The 18753-nt window shown below is 34.3% G+C and overlaps 3 protein-coding genes across 4 annotated transcripts; 1 reads left to right on the top strand and 2 right to left on the bottom strand.

Moving 5' to 3' along the window:
- Positions 1-778: 778 nt before the first annotated feature.
- Positions 779-6508, top strand: LOC132285939 (uncharacterized). The gene is made up of 5 exons (XM_059788176.1): positions 779-1438; positions 1564-1625; positions 1737-3521; positions 5194-5326; positions 5517-6508. Exons 1-5 carry the CDS (start codon positions 1282-1284, stop codon positions 6266-6268), a joined length of 2889 nt encoding a protein of 962 aa, XP_059644159.1. The 5' UTR covers positions 779-1281; the 3' UTR covers positions 6269-6508.
- A 631-nt stretch (positions 6509-7139) lies between these two features.
- Positions 7140-8179, bottom strand: LOC132283663 (uncharacterized). Its single transcript, XM_059785660.1, has one exon. It carries the CDS (start codon positions 7989-7991, stop codon positions 7320-7322), a length of 672 nt encoding a protein of 223 aa, XP_059641643.1. The 5' UTR covers positions 7992-8179; the 3' UTR covers positions 7140-7319.
- Positions 8180-9696: 1517 nt separating this feature from the next.
- On the bottom strand, positions 9697-13946 carry LOC132285150 (uncharacterized). Of its 2 annotated transcripts, XM_059787319.1 has the most exons (4): positions 13699-13940; positions 10677-10737; positions 10406-10604; positions 9697-10076 (listed from the first exon to the last, which is right to left on the bottom strand). In XM_059787319.1, the coding sequence occupies exons 1-4, from the start codon at positions 13804-13806 to the stop codon at positions 10034-10036; spliced, it is 411 nt and encodes a 136-aa protein (XP_059643302.1). In that variant the 5' UTR covers positions 13807-13940; the 3' UTR covers positions 9697-10033. The 2 variants fall into 2 exon arrangements, with proteins under 2 accessions (XP_059643302.1, XP_059643303.1); XM_059787320.1 differs by lacking the exon at positions 10677-10737 and having other exon boundaries at positions 13699-13946.
- Positions 13947-18753: the final 4807 nt, after the last annotated feature.

Genomic DNA, 18753 nt, shown 5'->3' with positions numbered 1-18753 from the left:
AAAAAAAAAGAAGAAAAAAAGTACGCGAGACACAATAAAAAAATAACAATAATGATAAAAACAATTTTTATATACAAAAATACATATATTTTAATCAAATTCTTGTAATATTATGAACCTAAATACAATTATTAATATATAATAAAAGAATTTATTTCACAACACGTAAAACAAGTATCTCTACTCAACACTGGATAAAATTTGAATTTTTCTCAACAATTATATTATGTTATTATGCATCTTAATCACCACTTAATAAAATTTAAATGTTTCTCTATAATTATATTATGTAATTGTTGTTAAAAAAGTTAGTTAAAAGTTATTAAAAATGTATTATGAAATATCCAATAAGTATTAGATAAACCTATGTAAGATGTAACAAACACGTGTTATAAATTTAAAAGTATACTTTAAAATTATAAATTTGTTTAAAAAGTACGACACGAATTCACAAATATTCGTGGGGAATTGATACACTATACACGTATTGTCACGGGTAAGTGATACTCCTTCCTAAGTCATGACTCGTGTCACCGTCTGTTGCGCACTGGCGTAGCCTTTCAATGGTGAGGGCGTCATCGTGGTCTGCTCTGTTCTATTTATCCATTTCCTATTTAGCCTCCCTTAACAAATCCACTTCATAGTCTGTACAATTTTTACTTTTTACAGTAGTTTTTACATTCTCCAAGCAGTAAAAACGGAAGACCAGCCGCTTTCACAGCAAAATCCTTTTCATCTGCTAATAGCAGAAACACAAACCTCGAGCTTCAAAATCACAACATACCTTGCATATATAGTGTTTGTATATATGTATGTGCTCAGATATTCTCCTGTGAGCAATGCCTTTTCGCTCTCTCTCTCCACCTGACTTGTCAGGTGGAGAGAGAGAGAGAGAATTGCAGGAATGTTACATTTGTATTATTACTGTGATAGTAGTTGCTTACACAGAGAGGGCATTTTATTCGCAGCATTGTTGGAGATTCCTTCATTGTCAGTGATGTGGAGCATTTCATGTTGTTTCAATGTGATTTTAGAGAGAGAAAAGATATTAATTTTACAAACACGCGGACATGTAATAACAGTAGTGAGAGAATTCTCTCTGAGGGGACACAACAGTGGAGAAAGAGAGAGGGGTTTTCAGTGGAGAGTTTTGTGCCTTAATGTGTGAATGCAGGGCTTGTTTTGAGGAATAAAGGGTTTATAATATGGATTTTATGCAAGTTTCTGCAATTTGGTTGCTTTTGAAGCGAAATTGAAGAAATTCAATTTAGGGTTTGAGACATGAATGATAGTGCGGGTCAAACGGATTCATCTTTAGCCATCACAGAGAAGAAGCCTCACAGGCATGGCGGTTGTGTGGGTATCTTCTTTCAGCTCTTCGATTGGAAGCGGAGGTTCGCCAACAAGAAGCTCTTCTCTAAGAAACTGCTTCCACCAGGTTAGTGTCTTTTACAATTTGAAACAGAGGTGCTTTGATGTTGTTGCTTGTACATGTTTTTGAATGTGTTTCTGTGAAGCGAAAAAGTATTAAGATGTTTCATTTTTGTTGTTGCATTGTGTCAGCTCGTGCAAAACATACTTCAAAGAAGTTTGGAGGAGATGAGAAGCTACCCAAGCTTCGTTTGGTATGCATTTTGAATGCCTTGTTTTCATGCATTTGTCTTGGTAGTTTTTCATGATTGGCTTATTTGAATCCTTCTATTTTTTGGGTACTCTTGATTTTGTGTGAATGTTAGATTGCGGATGAAAATTGTGGGGGTTTTCCAAATGCGAAGAAAAATGGGAGTCGTGATGTTGATTTTGAGCAAAAGCATGAAATGCGAGCTCCTAGTTTGGTTGCTAGGCTTATGGGCTTGGAACATATGCCTACTGTAAAACCAGAAAAGTTAAAGAAAGCTTCATTGAGTGACAGCCAAGAAAATTTCGTGAATAGCCATGATGGATTTATTAGGGAAGATGTGAATTCTGAGAAGGAAACGACAAAGCATGAATTGAGGCCTCATAAGCTTCAGAAGACAGCGCCAGTTGGAAGACAGCCATTGACTAGGTTCAGAGCTGATGAATTGCAATTCAAGAGTTTGTTGTCGCGATCTACAAAACATCATTCTAAACTCACTTCTCTGGTGAAGAGTTCAAGGCTTCCGTCTGGGAGAAATGTGTGTAGGAACAATCGGTTGATTGATGCTGCTGCTAACATTTTGGAACCTCGGTTGCAAGCTACGAGTAGGGCAAAATATGCTCTTACTTACTTGAACACTATAAATCATGCTTCTAAACATGTCATGGAGGAAAAAATAGCTCTATCACCCAATATATCAAAAAATTCTGGTTATTTTGCTTGTGCAGCCAAGCAATTGAAGGAGCAATCGTCCTGCAAAAATTGTGGCAACTTGCTAGATGTTGTCGAGTCCAGAACAAATGTGGAGGAAAGGCCATCAGTTTTTGCTTCCCCTGTCCCAAATTATGTCAACACTTCTTCTCAGGGTTCAGAAAGGAGTCAGCCAAGACTGCCCATGTCCTCCCTTGAGGAAGAAGGGGAGAAAGTTCTTCAGAAAAGTCGAGAGCAATCTGCATCTATGGTGGCAAGAAAAAATATACAAATTCGTGCTGCTGCAAACACAAATAGAAAGCCTCTTAATCAAGAAGGTCAGCTTAATGGCCATCTTGAAAGTAAACAGGGCATACCTCAAAAGGATGTACCATCTTCCATTGTTTTTAAGCACAAGACACCAATGCAAAATCATATGCCGCTAGGCAGGAACAGGGTTCCACCACAGTCAAAGTTAAGTAATCCGCATGGCAATACAGTCTCTTCTGCTGCAAATGCTGTTAATGGCACCAAAGATCTTGTTCGTTTTAACCGAAGTGGTCACACCAGGACTAGGATAACAGCTAATGTAAATGACCTTAATTCTGTTGCAGAAAGGAAATCTTGTAACAGGGGTGACGATTCTATATCCTCATTGCCAAAGAGGAGGCCAATTAATCCTGGTAGCCAAAGCAAAAGCTATAGTTCTGACAGTTCCACCGACAAAAAACGAAGACTTATTAGGTGTGATGAAATGACTGGGAAAGGGATGGGACTTGATTCTCACTCTATGAACAGTACCTGCATCAAAGGGAAATTGGTTCATATGAGAAAACATAAAGGAACTGCTATTAATAAGGGCAATGGCATTATCAATTCCACATTTAATTTCCCAATGAAGCACAAAACTGGAATTGACACAGAAATGGAGAAAAGAGGGCGTCAAAATGGAGTTAGTTGTAATAGTATGCTGCAACAAATTTTGACAGCGGATGATAGTGATGGAAAGACATGCTTTCATAAACCATTCCCATCGAGTGGAAATGCTTTGGGTGCCCTTCTAAAACAACAATTGAAGGAATTGACTGGCCAAGAAGAGGATGATTTGGCAAACAAAGGCATTCCACCGAAGAGAGCCACTGCTATGGTTCACAAAGAGCTAATATCTGTTTTGACTACAGAGAGGCCAGTTTCTCTGGATGAGTCATTCCAGGTTGGTTTACCTCGATGCTGCAAAGATGATTTATTTATTTATTTTTGGTCTGATTTGTATATAATATTGCTTTGGTGGGCTTGATTTGTCAACTTTTGTATGCCTTTAAACATAATTAATTGGGCAGTACACACTACTTTTAGCCAGGAAAGTTGTACACCAATCTTGCACGTGGCTTAGTAGAATCTCAGCTGTTATATATTCTTACATCAAAATAACTGGCAGGATTTTTTTCTGTTTAAACTATTCTAGTTGGTAGTCGTATTCAAATAACATTTGTTCTATTCTGGTTCAGTCGAGAGTTGGTTTTTTGAAGGTGTGTGACCGTCCAATAATTATTTAGTGTACACATTCTTCTTGAATAGTTTCAAAGTTCATACAACATGGCTTTCTTTTATTGAATCACGCTAGGCGGTGTATGGTTTTAAGTATGGTATGGAGGTAGCTGTAACTATGAGACATCAGATAATATCAATTGAAACTACTTCCCTAACTTTATGTAAATTAAAAAAATAAGCAAAAACCAAAAATTCTAAATGAAATCATAAAACAAGGAACAAATCTGAATTAGAATGAATACAAATTATGTAAATCTTTTCTTTTTTTTTTTTTTTTTTTTCCTTTTTCCCAATAACTTTGAAAGAAATATGCATGTGATGAAGAAATTATGAAGTGCCCAACAAAATCATTGTGATTTGACTTGTCTTCCCACTCATAGTATGACTATGAACTATGAGAATGGAATTAAGAATTTCTATATTGTTATGCAAACTCACAAAATGATGTTTAACAACCAAGCTGGTTGTTACAAATAACTAAATAAATCTAAAAGAAAAAATAAAATATTCTAGTATAAAATATTGAGGTATCTGGTAGCTTGGTTTCACCCTGACGACGAGAGTTCAAGTTTATGTGGATGCTTAACAAAAATGAAATTATCTTTCCGTGTCAACTCTTCACGTGAATATTTGTATGATTTGACATGGAGAAAACAAATATTGTTGTAATCCTGGTTTTGAGCATAATCTGTTGATGGATATAGTTTAAAGATTATTCCATAAATTGCTCCGTGAATTAATTTTCCTGAACTGGCATTGAAAGGCTTCTTATGAGTGCTGTTATTGGCTTTGGGTTACCCAGCTAGCTCACTCCATGCCTCTTTGCTTCAGCATGTTGTGCCTTATCCTGAAAAGATTGACCCTATATTTCTACATGTTCTCCATGGATCATCTCTAACAAACCCTTTTAATGCCTTGATCTTCCTCAGAAGTTTTCTTTCCTTAACCCACAAGCTGGGCCCCCCTTAATCCCAATGTTTTAAGGATTTTGAACAAAAATTTAGAATCATCTGGTGAAGATTTAATATAAATCATTTTATTCAAATTGATAAATTTAAAATTCTAAGAATATTGTAAATTCAATACTTAATCTTTCATAATAGTAGAAACTGTTCTTGCTCAATAACTGATGAGGAACTTCCAATATAGGAATCAGTTCTAGAAATAATTTGCCAGCATTAGAGTCAGTATTGCTGTCCACATTAGATCTTTCTTCTTCTTTTTTTTCTTTTTTTCTTTTTTTTTTTTGAAAGGTGCTTTAGATCTTTCTTGCTCCTTTTGTTTTCTATTAGAGCCGCTAAGATGTTTTATTTATTTATTTTTATTCACGTTAGGCCAAGACAAGAGCACCAGGAACTTCATTCGGGGCGTATTCACATGACAAGGATTATTTTAGCCCAGGATCGGTACTTGAAGCTTCTTTTTCGAATGATACTTGCTTTTCCAACAGTCTTGATGATAACTCAGGTAAGGAAATAAAATTCCATGTTACTGTGGAATGTGTGCAAATGACTTGAGTCTCAACTTCCTTGTGATTGCTACGAGTTTTGGGAATGGCTTCATAAAGATTGAATACCTCATTTCTGGCATTATTTGAACTTTCTTGTTCTTGTGCTTATATATATAGGTCCTTTTTCTTTTTCTTTTTTCATTCCAGAACACAAACTTCGTTGTCGCTCCCTGGATGGCTCCTATGACATATCACAGCCATTAGATACTGATGCAGATATTTTGGTTTCTGCAACTTCACTAAACAAAGGGAGGAATGGCAGTGAGCTCGTGACTTATCTCCTCAACCAAATTTCTGAAGTATTATACCGTACCAACATTGCTGACACCAGATTAAAAGGGAGCCAGCTCACCCATGCAAAAGAGGTCATCTTTAATGCTGAAATGTTGTTTGGAAATGCAGCCCTACATAATTCAGAAGGAACAACAAATTTTCACATATGCTACTTTCTCCTTGACGAACTGGAGACTCTTTCTAGTCTCATATGGACGAATTTTGGCTGGTTTCTCGGTTTTGAGGATCCCGAAGAGGGGAATCAATTCCAGGAATTCCTTTTTGACTGTGTGATAGAGTATTTAGATTCAAGATATGGTCGATACTGTAAATATGGGTTCAGCGCATGGACAAGACTTCCATCACACATGAATGCTGAGAAGCTGATTATTGAGGTAGTTGACGAAGTTAGAAGATGGACAGATTTTGCTGGGTTGACTCCAGATGAGCTAATTGAGAGGGTGATCAGTCATTCCTTGGGGAAATGGACAGATTTTGAGATTGAAGCATTTGAGACTGGTGCTGAAATCGGTGGGGACATACTCCAGATATTGGTTGATGAAATTGTGGTAGACCTTTGGGATTGCAGGCAGGGTTCCTCTAAAATCTTATGCAGCCTTGGTTGATGAAATTGTCATCAGGCATACTTCAACATTCCCGCACTTTTGTTGATCCAAATAAGATGGTACTTTTGTACTGTACAAATTGATGGATTTTAATGGAAAAAGTTTAACCCTGTATGTTATTTGCTATTCAATTTCCTAAAGAGCACTGTACCATAACAAGTTAGGACCTTTATTGTTTATTTGTAGCTGTTAGAGCTAGGGCTATTATTTGGTATAATTTTAAAAGCTCCATTTGACAAACGTGAGAGTCAAAAAATCTTAGGTTTACCTTTTTGTTCAGTCATATCTTTCCAGGCTCCAGCATTCCAGAACCAGCGGTGATAATGGCCTTTAGTTGTTTTAAATCAAAGAAGTAGGTTCAAATATAATAAGAAGTGATGCCAATTTTTTCATATTTGGCAGAGATAAAGAGTATCATTAATGTGTTCATGCTAGTTCCAAGTTTAAATGGTAATCGTTTCTAGTTTAAAGTACCATTTGTGCAAATAAGAATCCCTTCATTACATGATTTCTATAGGATTTATAGAAGTACATTTTGTACAACAGCTACAAGGAATGTCAATGAATCGGATTATTGCATAAGAACTTGAAGAAATTTAGGTTCTATATATATATATATTGTTTGTAAATACATCAAACAATGGAAGTACATCCTCTAACCATAATCCAAATCTCTCAGAATCTTATAATCACATTCATTCAAAACAATCTTACAGGTAATCAATCAATCCAGAATCCAAAGTAAAAAAAAAAAAAAAAAAACTCAAAAACAGTCTTGCCAATTCCTCTCCCAGTAGAAGAAATTTAGGTTATATAGGTTCCAAATCCATTAGTATCTTATAATCACATTCAAAACAATCTCAAAAACTAATTATGAATCTTTCAAGTAGCCTCTATTCTTAAGCATTATCCAAATCCCTCGGTATCTTATAATAACATTCAAAACAATCTCACAGGTGATTCAATCAAGAATCGAAAGAATAAAAATCTCAAAAGAAAAAATCAACAAATGTTATCATGAACAGTCTTGCCAATCTCTCCCCTGTTTTCTTCAATACTGTCTGCAACCCAAAACAGTCTTGCCAATCCCTCTTCCACCCTTCCCTCCCCTGTTTTCTCCATTGATCGCATTCGCGGCCACGGCCGACAACCCCTTCAATTCTTCCACACTTGCATAGCTCTTCCTCGCCATCAACCCCCCACACCTCTTCTCCCCCGAATTTGCCGATCTACTTCCTCCAGATTTCGCTCCAATCCCATATAGTTTTGCGCTCTTCGAGTTAGCTGGAGGCGTGGCTGACTTCTCCATCATCGGCGGCAGCATACTCGCCGGCTTTCTGTTCTCTTTCCGCAGCACAGCCGAGAAATCCGGCACCGATTGTGCGAGAACAGAGGACCCTTTTCGCCCAATTGGGGTCGCCGGAAAATTCTTCTGAAATCTCACCTGTTTCTTTGGTGGTGAAAGATTGAATTCCTGTTCCTGAGGCTGTTGTTGTCTCATGTTCTTCATCCTAAGCTTCGATTCTCTCAAATCGGCGTACGCTTTGTATCTGGGTCCTCTCTCCATGACGAAGCTCTCTGTTTTGAGTTGCAGAAGATTGGGTTTTTCGGAATCGGAAAATTGTGAGAGGATCAGAGACTTGGGGTCAAGGGCGGTGCTAAAACAATCTAGGGTTTTGTTTTGTTGGTAGTTTGGTAGCAGAGTACCGATTGTTGCTGCCATTTTTGTTGAATCTCAATGCTTACTCTGCTTTCTTTGTGGCAGAGTTCCTTCAACTATAAGCTATTGCTGTTCTTTTAAAAAGATTTCGACTTTACAACGGTCTTATTAAGAGAGAGAGAGAGAGAGACTTTCTGTTTCCTTCCAACGTTCTTATCGAGTGGGTCCATTTTTGAAACAAAAAGGGTTCGAATCAAGAGGAAAAGCGGTGATTTTGCTTTGGATTCCACACGGACCTTCTGATTTTAAGAAATTTCTTGGAAGGTTCAGATATAATTTGTTGACCTCGGCGTCTTGTAACATTAGATGCAGTAGATACACTTGCTTTTCCTTTCTAAAAAGGACTTTTTGCTATGATTTATTTTAACGAAAGTTTTGTGATAATAAATAAATTAAAAAATATAAATAAATATTTAACGAAAGTTTATTAAGCAGGACGGCTGTTTATGGGCTTTACATATGGCTAGTAATCAAGACTGCCCGTGACTAAATATTGAATTGGGCATTTGGCACCTCCACGGACCAGTCGAGTTGACAAGAGCTTATTGTTTTTGTTTTTTTTCTTTTCAAAATATTATTATTGTTTATTATTATTTATTATTATTATAATCTTAGCACAGTTTTGGAACCTCCACATAATATGAGAATAACCACTTTAATAAGAGACAGCTTCTATGTCAGTTCTAAATTAGGGGTGTAGGTGACTAAAAAAAATAAAAAAATCCCACTTAAAAGAGTGTAATATGATAATCTGATAAACTTTATATTTGCTTTTGGTAAGTTCTTCGTGGTACTCATATTTCTGCCCAGATTAAGGGTGTGCTTGGTAGGGTTGATTTGGAGGGATAGTGAGAGAAAAGAAAAGAGAGGATGGTCTGAAAGTGTGTTTAGGTAAATTAAGTGGAGAGAAAAGATATTCCTTATATGCTTTCTTTCCTAATTTGAGAAGATGGGGGGAGAGATACTAAATTAAAAATTATTAATATAAAAAATGCCCTCTACAAATCAACATATAGAAAAGTAATTACATTTATGTCTCAATATGCTTAGTAGAATGCAAGGATATATGACAATCCTAAAAGTTATTAAAAATTTTAGGATGGGAAGGGATTGAGTCGGATATGTATAACAAATACAACAAAAATAAATTTTTCACATGTTCATAAAAAATATTAAAGATTGTTATTACCTTTAACCTTGGATGATTCATCTTAGATATTTTTTTTATTTTTTTTTATTTTTTATTTTTTACTTTTGTTTTTACCCATGACATTGAACTATAAAAAAGAAATAAGATTTTGAAAATGGATAATGTATGAAGTGGTTATGAAAGGGTAGGATAGTAATTTGATCACTATTCTTTCTTTTATTTTCTCTCCTCTATCTTATCCAAACAAGAATAACTATCATTTCTTTTCTTTTCTCCCCTATCTATCCAAACACGAATAGAAATTATTACTATCATTTCTTTTCTTTTCTCCCCTAACTAATAGTATCATTTCTTTTCTTTTCTATCCTGTTTATCCAAACACACCCTAAATGTAGTCACTGCTGTCAACCTTGAAAATTCTATATTCAAGTATCAATATTGTGAATCTTCCCATCATACAACCTCATAGAATGTCGAATAGAAGTGCCGAAGAAAGAGAGAGAAAAAAAAAAGAAAAAAGAGAGAGAACCCTCAATGAGCCTATGAAATGATCACATGATCACAACAAAAACCTATGAAAAAAGATAAAATTAAATAATATAGTATCACTTAACATTTACACCACAAACTCTCTTTAGAGCTACATAATTGCCTTTCGTTTTTTCATAATCCACTGAACCAAAACATACAACGGCTAACTGGGGGCTTCTGTACAGGGTGTGTGCTACAAACATTGATTTTCTATGGGTAATGGGATACAAATAAAATTTTCCACGCAATAGTAGAAGCTGAGTCTGGCTCACCCATATTTTATAAGCTCGAGATACTAATTTGGGATTGCTTACGCAAACAACCCACCCAGAAAAGCTGCATTCCCGCTTACATGGTGTTATCACTACATGTTCGCCTTTCTTTCCCACCTTTCCTTTGTGTCAAGCCTATTATCATCCCAGAATACAAGAAATAAATTTAGAAATAGGAAAAAAGGAAATAATTCAAGAATGTGTGATGCAGCATTTAACTGCAACATGCATGTGTGAGGAAAGGAAGATTGATTTGCATAGAAAGTAGTTCGACTGAACTAACATGGAATGAAGTGATAAGAAATTATTTTAAAAAATTAAATCTAGTAAGAGATACGACTTGTGCTAGAAAAGAGTGGAAAAAAAGAATCCATTTGGCCAACACCGTTTGTACGGGATAAAGGCAAGGATGATGATGATGATGCATGTAGACATATGGATTATCATTATGGTGTCATATATACCCCCAATGTAACTTTTGGCGCTTCTTTGGTGCAACCTGCACTGCAACATTGTCCTGCTGCAGGGAGGAGATATCTCCAATGTTGTTCCCTTTTGAGATGGAAACACTAGAATCGTCAATTGTTTTACTTGAATTTTCATCTGTGAATTCTTTGCCATCGAGGTGTTTCCTATGAGATTTGCCAGACTCGTCAGATATTCCTACAAAATTACAACAGATTACACACAGCTCTCGCAGAGTAAACAATGATAAAGTACAACCTTAAAAGGAACCTTTCGATCTCTTCTTATGTTTTGATCCTGCTTTTATATGTAAACGCCTCCTATGCAGTTCCTATGATAAAAAAATAAAATTGATATATTAACAAACTAATTACATACTTAAAAAAAAAAAAAAAGACACAGTAATTACAGGGCTAAAAGGAAGAAATAGTGAAGATATTGGAGGGAAAGAAAAAGCAAGTTCGATAAAATGATAGGACAAGAATTTCTGAACACCTCCTCCGGAAGAATGTCTAGCAGTAAACTCTCATCTTTGAAGAGATATTCTGCATCATCTGAAATTTTTGCTGCCTTCTGTATTTGCTAGGTGATATTCATAAAAAAAGAGCTTTATTGCAACACACACACACACACACACACACACAGACAGAGAGCTCTTGCTAGTACTTTAGGAGCTAGCTTTAAGAGGGGAACAACTATCTTGCTCAAAGAGGTATTCAAATTTCAATATAAAAGAATTGTAGATCCTATATAGCTAATAGCAGATTAGGAGCATATCAATTCAACAACTTTAGCAGCCATAGAAGAATAGATTATTAGCTCTTGCTCTTTAGGAGCAATGGCTTTAAGAAAGGAGCAACTATCTTGCTCTAAGAGGTCTTGAATTTTAAAGAATTGCATATTCTATTATAGCTAATAGTAGCTTTGGAGGACAACAATTCAATAACTTTAGTAGCTACAGAATTAGCATATCCATTACTGGTAATTAACTTTAGGAGCCAATTTGAAGGCATACAAGAAGGGAAAAGATGATGATACTTACTCCCTTGCGATGAATGAAAACAAAGAAGAAAAGAATGAAATTACAAGTCACACAGTAGCTGAAGTAGCCAGTTTCCAAACAAAATAAATTCTCACTAGAGCTAGTAATTCTGGGAGAGAGAGAAGTGGTGGTCAGCTTGATTGAAAAAGGAAGACCAAGTGCAGAGAATTAAGGAGTACAACATCTCATCTTTTGTTCATGCATTCCACTAGGAGATATATGTTTTATGTAATTCTTTTCTCTAAGAGATCACAGGTATTCGATCCTTTTGGCAACAGTCAAATGTAACTTTGGGAGGAACATTTAGTTTCCAAGTTAAAAATATTGGGAAAAGGAAAGAAATCATAGCTGCTTTAAATAAAAGTGCAAAAAGAAGAATAACTAAAGAATCAATTCCTCAACTCTAAAGCGCAATTTTCTAATTCAGAAACACAAGGAAAATGTATATATTCTCAATCTAAAGAAATCAGGACATCCCCTCAACTTCAGTAAAATAACATCTGAAATGAGTTACCAACCACAGGTTGAACAGGGTTGAAAAGGAGGCAGAAGAGGGAAGTTTTTCAATGTAGAACCAAGTTGTTACATTATTAACTAAAAGAAACTTTAAACAACGTCTCCACACTACAAACTTTCCCCAACCCGAGAAAAGTTCCATTGTCCATGCCAAGTTTGATGTAAGAGGTTAAGGATTAATTGATTAGAAAAGTAACTTCAAATGATATATGTGAGTCACCAATAAACTAAGTTGCAACCATGCATTAGGATTAAAGCCATACTACAAATAAACAAATATATAAAACACTAGGTTTCAGGGAGATCTCTGTAACCCCTAAGCATTTGGACCTTAGTTCCAAATTTCCAATCCACCACTTTCCCAAGACCAAACTGACAGCTCCATTGGGATACACAATATCCCACGACCTACAGAATGGACTTTTTTCTCATCCCCAAATATGCCAATCAAAAATGTCTTTGGTGTTCACAATTCTGTTTTCCAATTTGATGTTGATTTTGAATATACAAAAATAAGACGCGGATTATTCCTGCGATTAACTATAATGAGTGAGTCAAGATGAAGCTGAGATCACTTGGATGAAGGCTAGGATGAAAAGAAATCTAAACACATATAACAAGGAAATTTACTACGGAAGGATCAGTGAACATGAGAAATTTGTATAATTTTATTCTCTCCCTCCTCTATTAGATTATTTATGTTATATAGTTTTATTCTCTCCCTCTATCAGATTATTTTTCTTAACGTCATCACAAGTGTAACAATTAATTTTATCGCACAGTGGTAGACTACCCAAAAAATGAAGTTTAATCAAGTCTTTATTAGAAGTTGACAGAAGTAAAACCTCAAAAGGCTTCTCTAATCTAAGAAAGATAAAACAAAAGCTTGTGTTTCAAAAAGCATGCCAATTAAGCCGCTTTCAAAATCACAAAAAGGATAAATATAGAAAGCCCATAATTTCATCAATGGAAGCAATGCTATCATCTGTTGAAGAATATGAAGTCAAAGATAGTTCAAGTGTATGTGTGCAATGTTGGGATAGGAAGCACAATGCACTAGTTGCATAACCTGCACGTTCTATACTTCTACAACCTATTTACGAAGTAACCCAAAGAAAAATTTCCATATTCTCACGTACTACATCAGCTAATTTCTGACCTTCTTTGGCTTCTTTCTCATCGTTGTAGTTTGCCACTGGACCTGTTATTGTTTCTCTTTGTCCAGTAATATTGCAACCTTAATTCAAATTTTGCAATTCAAAGCAAAAAAAAACCCCTTTTTATTAACACTTATTTTAGGTCATATTTACCTGCAAAATGCAGAAGTGATAGAACAATAAATTTTCATCGGCTTTGCTCACAGCACTGCGGGAATATATTGTCTTAAAATTCATATTCTAGATTTTTAGAACACTAAAATCTGTCACAACCGCTATCATAAAATTAAAAGAAAAAGAAAAAGAATTACTTCAATAATAAAAATAAAAATATATTAAAAAGTGACTCCTTCAGTAATAGCATGAATATCTGAAGTCTCAATTACTGTTCGGCCATTCTTAATGAATTCAAAAGCAGAAGATTTTATATATATATATTGTGAATTGAAAAGGGTTATGATTCTTATATGGGACAGATAAAATCATTAAATGGGTTCGTGTAGACTTCATCATTAAATCATTGTAAATAGATAGATATCTTATAAATTGATCGGCAATTTCAGGGTTTAGAAATTACTTGGAATTTGGTGAGCTGGGATTGGGTGACGCCGACTGGTCTGAAATTGGGCTGCAAAGAAGGGGCTGATGCTATTGCTGCTTCTCTCCTTTCATCTTCCTCCTCCATCTTTCGTGGGTCAGTTTCTGTGCACGGCGCTAAACTAAACCCTAACAACGACCAACTACTTCGGCGTAGAGACTGTTCCGATCTAACTTTTTGCGGAATAGCAAAATGGCCCCTCAAGAACCAAGAAAAAACCTCAGTAGATGTTTTTCCTATTTTATTTGTGAAATAAATAAATAAATAAAATTATCAAGGTAAATTTTTTTTTTTTAATTTTTTTTATCAGAAATTATCTGGTATGTTACTCGAGTGGAATCAATCAAATGGCCCCCAGTGTTAACAAAAAATTAAATAAATAATGGCCCTTCTTAAAAAATCTCATTAGATGTTTTTTTTTTTTTTTTTTCTTAAAAAATAAATAAAATTATCAGGTAAAAACTCACCAAATTTTTTTTTTAAAAAAAGCCCATTAAATGTTTTTTTTTGTTTAGCTACTAAAGTTATATATATATATATATATATATATATATATATATATATAAACTTTGAAATAGCACCCATTGTGGATAAAAGCTAGAGAAACTCTATTAAAATTGTTTGAATATGTGCAAACAAAAAAAATCAAGTGTGTCAACTTGAAAGAATAATAGGTCCACGTCAAATAAAAAGAGAAAAATCAAAAGTTAACATAATTATAGTGGGTAAGAAATGATATTTGTTTTTTTTATCCCGGCCCCCAATTTGTCGAGATAAATTAGTCAAAGGTGTGACACACAAGTACTAAAAATTATTCGTAGCACTTATATAACAGTCAGTTTTTATAATTTTTCACTTTTTGTAACGTTTATATAAGAGTCGATTTTTATAATTTTTCAAATTTGTAGAGATTGTGAAAATAGAGAGAATTAGAAAGATTTTAGTACATTGAATTTTTTTTATAAATTTATAAAAATTAAAGAATTATGTAGAGTTTATTGATGTAATATTTTGTATATACAGATTTAAATAGTAAACGTTAGCTATTAATAATTCTAACGCATCATATTCGTTGATGGTCATTTTAAAAGTGAAAAAAAATGAGATTGAAAATTGCCAAGAGGGAACACAAGAACTAATTATGAATTGAGAGATGTGATAAGCAAAAAGTGGCATTGATGCTATCAGTAAAATAATTAAGTGATTGATTTAAACTATTAGTATGCACAAATCCTAGAGAATTGCGATCTAGCAGAGATCTATTGAAATCTATGAAGCACGGACACTTCTCCCAGGGGTTTCGTACCAATGTCGGACACTTTTTGGACATTGACACCCGTATTCGAGGCTCGGACGCGTGTCCGACACTTCTGTGAAGTGTCCAAATATTATTTTTTATTGGACACGCGTGTTCGAGGCTCGGACACGCGGTCCGACACTTCTGTGAGATAAAATTTATTTTCTCTCACTTCTCTCTCAGTCTCTCATCTTCTTCAATTATCTCTCTACATGAACAATATATATATACATATATATATATGAATAAATAAGATTTTGTGAAAGACTGAAAGTTTTATTCATATACATATTTAGTTCATTATAGCTATGTCTCTTCTGCACATCTTCGTTTGGAATTTGGATTAACTTTATTTTTCATTTATTTTCTGTTTTGTCTTGTCTATATTTTTCTTATAACAGAGATGAAATTATTGAAATTGATTCTGTTATTTGTTATTATTTTATTTACCTGTATAAGATTCTAGTAATTATATTTTATATATATATATATATATATCTATATATATATATATATATAATTTTATAGGCGTATCCTCGCCGTGTCCGTGTCCTATTTTTTTAAAATTTGCCGTGTCGCCGTATCTGTGTCGTGTCGTACCCGTGTCCCGTATCCGTGTTCGTGCTTCATAGATTGAAACTATACATACATATATATATATATATATATATATAATCATTCTATATGTTTTAGAATTTTTTAAAAATATATATTTTTTATTTGAATGTTTTTGTGTCTTTTTATTACATGTATATACAAAAATAATATAAATCCTTTTTTAAAATGTTGATACAAATTAGGGTAAATTAGACTCAGATTTCACGTGGTTAAAGTCATACTTCACATTAACATTTTTGTTTTAGATTTCATTTGTACTTGAATTAATGGTTTAATATTTGGGAAAATTACATATAAATGGAGTTAAAGTTTCATATTTACTTAGAGACTGAGTCAAAGTTCCATATTTCTCTAAAATGAATTGCTGAGGTGGCACATGGTTTTTTACTGTTTAGAAAATTGTGGTACCTAAAATGCCCTTCCCTAACAAAAAAGTAGTACCTTTAGTTCAAAAAAGTAGTACCTTCAGTTCAAAAAAGTAGTACCTTCGAAGAAAAAGTAGTACCTTCGCGGGTGTTTAAAAAACATGATACCTGGACACCAAAAAGTAGTACCTTCAATTCAAAAAAGTAGTACCTTCGAAGAAAAAGTAGTACCTCCGCGGAAGGGTATTTTAGGCACCACAATTTCTAAACAGTAAAAAACCATGTGCCACCTCAGCAATCCATTTTAGAGAAATATGGAACTTTGACTCAGCCTCTAAGTAAATATGGAACTTTGACTCCATTTATATGTAATTTTCCCTTAATATTATTTCACCTACACTCTCAAAGGTCAGTTTTTAATCACTTTTGAAGTGTGAAATGACTATATTAGCCTTTGATCTCTTATTAACTTTTTTTGTAACCAAACTACCCCTCACAATCACCACAATCCCCCGCTCTATCATGTACCTTCTCTTTCTCTCTCCACCTCTGTCATAATTGTTGAATTTTTCCCAGACAAGAAGAGAGTTTGAGGGGGGGAGGGAATTGCAGAGATGGGCGGCAAGGATCTTTGGTGTCTAAAGTTGCCAAATTTGTCTTATTTTTCTTTCTCCTCAATCCTTCTCCTCCTTCTTTGATTTAGGTTTTTTTCCCCACCACCACGACACTCTGTTTTTTTCACCAAATCTCACACACACATATCACCACCACCAACCACTCCCACCATATACTGCCGCCGCTGGCCCGCCGCATCACAGCTCCACCACCCACAGCCACATCCATCATCACCCCCACAACCACCACCAAATTGACACCAAATCAAGTGAACTGGGTTTTGCCCTTATAAGCTCTCCAACATATCCACCTTACCTTTACCCTCTGATCGAGAAACTTCCAGTCTCTTACTTTTTGATGGATATGGATTCTTTTCCATAGGTTCAGCCAAATTTATTAGTGAATGCAATAAAACGAAATAAGAACAGGCTGCTTGCTCACCCAGCCGTCGGAGCACAAGATGTGGATTTTCGCCGCCGATGACGACGCCGTCGAGGCTGTAAGCCTGTAATCTGACATCCCGCCATCGAGATATATTGATTGCGACACCGTAGAGGTTGTAATCCGACACTCGCCGTCGACATCAACTTGCTCTTCAGCATCGTCTTCCGTAATCGACTTCGCCTTTGATTCTTTGCCATCGACGTCCATTTCGGCAGTGGTTTGGGATACGTTGTGGTCGATGTAGGTTGGTATGTAGTGGTGGATGTGGAGTTGGGAAGGCTAGTGGTTATGGTGGGGGATCCAGAGATGGTGGCGGTGGTGTGGGGTAGGGATAGGGGTATTTGGTCATTTAAGATTATATGTATTTGGTATTAAAAAATTGAGAGTAAAATGGTCAATTTGCATGTTGGGTGCAAATGAAGGTTAAAACTAAAATTTTCGTCTAACTGGATTATGAATTATGACCTAATTTCAGGAGATGTTTGTGAAATTTATCCTACAAACTATTGTTCAAATTTTATATCTACAGTCAAATAATATATATATATATATATATATATATATATATATAATGGTTAAGACGGTTAGATGTGAAAAATTTATTTATTTTGGCTAAACTTAGCATTCATATATTTTGAAATAAAATTGTAATACAAGTGTAGTTAATATGCCCAAATTTAAGGGTTTTTTTTTTTTTTTTTTTAAAGTATCTTACAATAATTTTAATTACCAAATAGGATTGAAAGATGTGAAATTGCTTCTTGTGGATGAATGTACAAAATTAAACCCAGGATTGAAAATTTAGAGGCTCGCATATAAGTAAAGGTAAATTATACTATTTTTTTTTTTAGATTTGGACAAATTACACACAAATAGAGCGTTTAATTATTATTACTTTAACCTCCTTTGAAATTTGGTGTGTGTATTAAACGACACTCTTCATTGTTAAGTAAAAAAAGTTAAATTGATAAAGTTACCTTTTTCTTATGTTAAAAGACCCCAATCACATTATATTTTGACATAAAATAACAAAAGTGTTATGAAATTCTATTGAAATGCAAAACATCAATTTTCATACTAATTTAATATTATTAAATTTTACAAAAAGCATATTTTAATATACTAATTTAATATTATTAAATTTTACAAAAAGCATATTTTAATAAAGACCATATGCTCTACTCATATATAATATTCAAAAACTTAAAGCGAGGTTAATATAATTTATCCTATAAATAAATAAGACCCAAAAAAACATTTTGTTTTAGGCACTGAACTATAATAAAACTAAAATAATTCCTATTAAAAATTTGAAGTAGCATCTACCGCCATATAAAATGAAAAAAAATCAGGTAAGATAGTTTGGACATATACACAAAACATGTCTAAAAGAAAGTACCATACAATCCACATTGTAGAGTTAATATGAAATAACTGATTTCAAATAATTAGAAAAAAACTTTGGGTATTGAAATTTGTTCCCTTTGCTTGTGTTCTTACTGTACATCCTTTATTGTTTAAGATAGAAACAGTTTAATTAGTCAATAACTTTAACTTCAAACTCAAACGATCGTTTTTTAATCCTCTTTATGTAAATTAATCTGATTTAAATTTGATGCGTTTATGCACAAGGTGCAATTTCGGGTGTTTCAATTCCTTTCAATTTTGATGGATATTAATCTCACTAGTATTATA

This window comes from Cornus florida, unplaced genomic scaffold (genome assembly GCF_030987335.1).
Source record: "Cornus florida cultivar Cherokee Brave unplaced genomic scaffold, ASM3098733v1 CherokeeBrave_3.0.0_Hap2_Chr11, whole genome shotgun sequence".
Classification (NCBI taxonomy): Eukaryota; Viridiplantae; Streptophyta; class Magnoliopsida; order Cornales; family Cornaceae; genus Cornus; species Cornus florida.
Note: the sequence above shows the minus strand (reverse complement) of the source record. Positions and strands in the feature narration are given on the sequence as shown.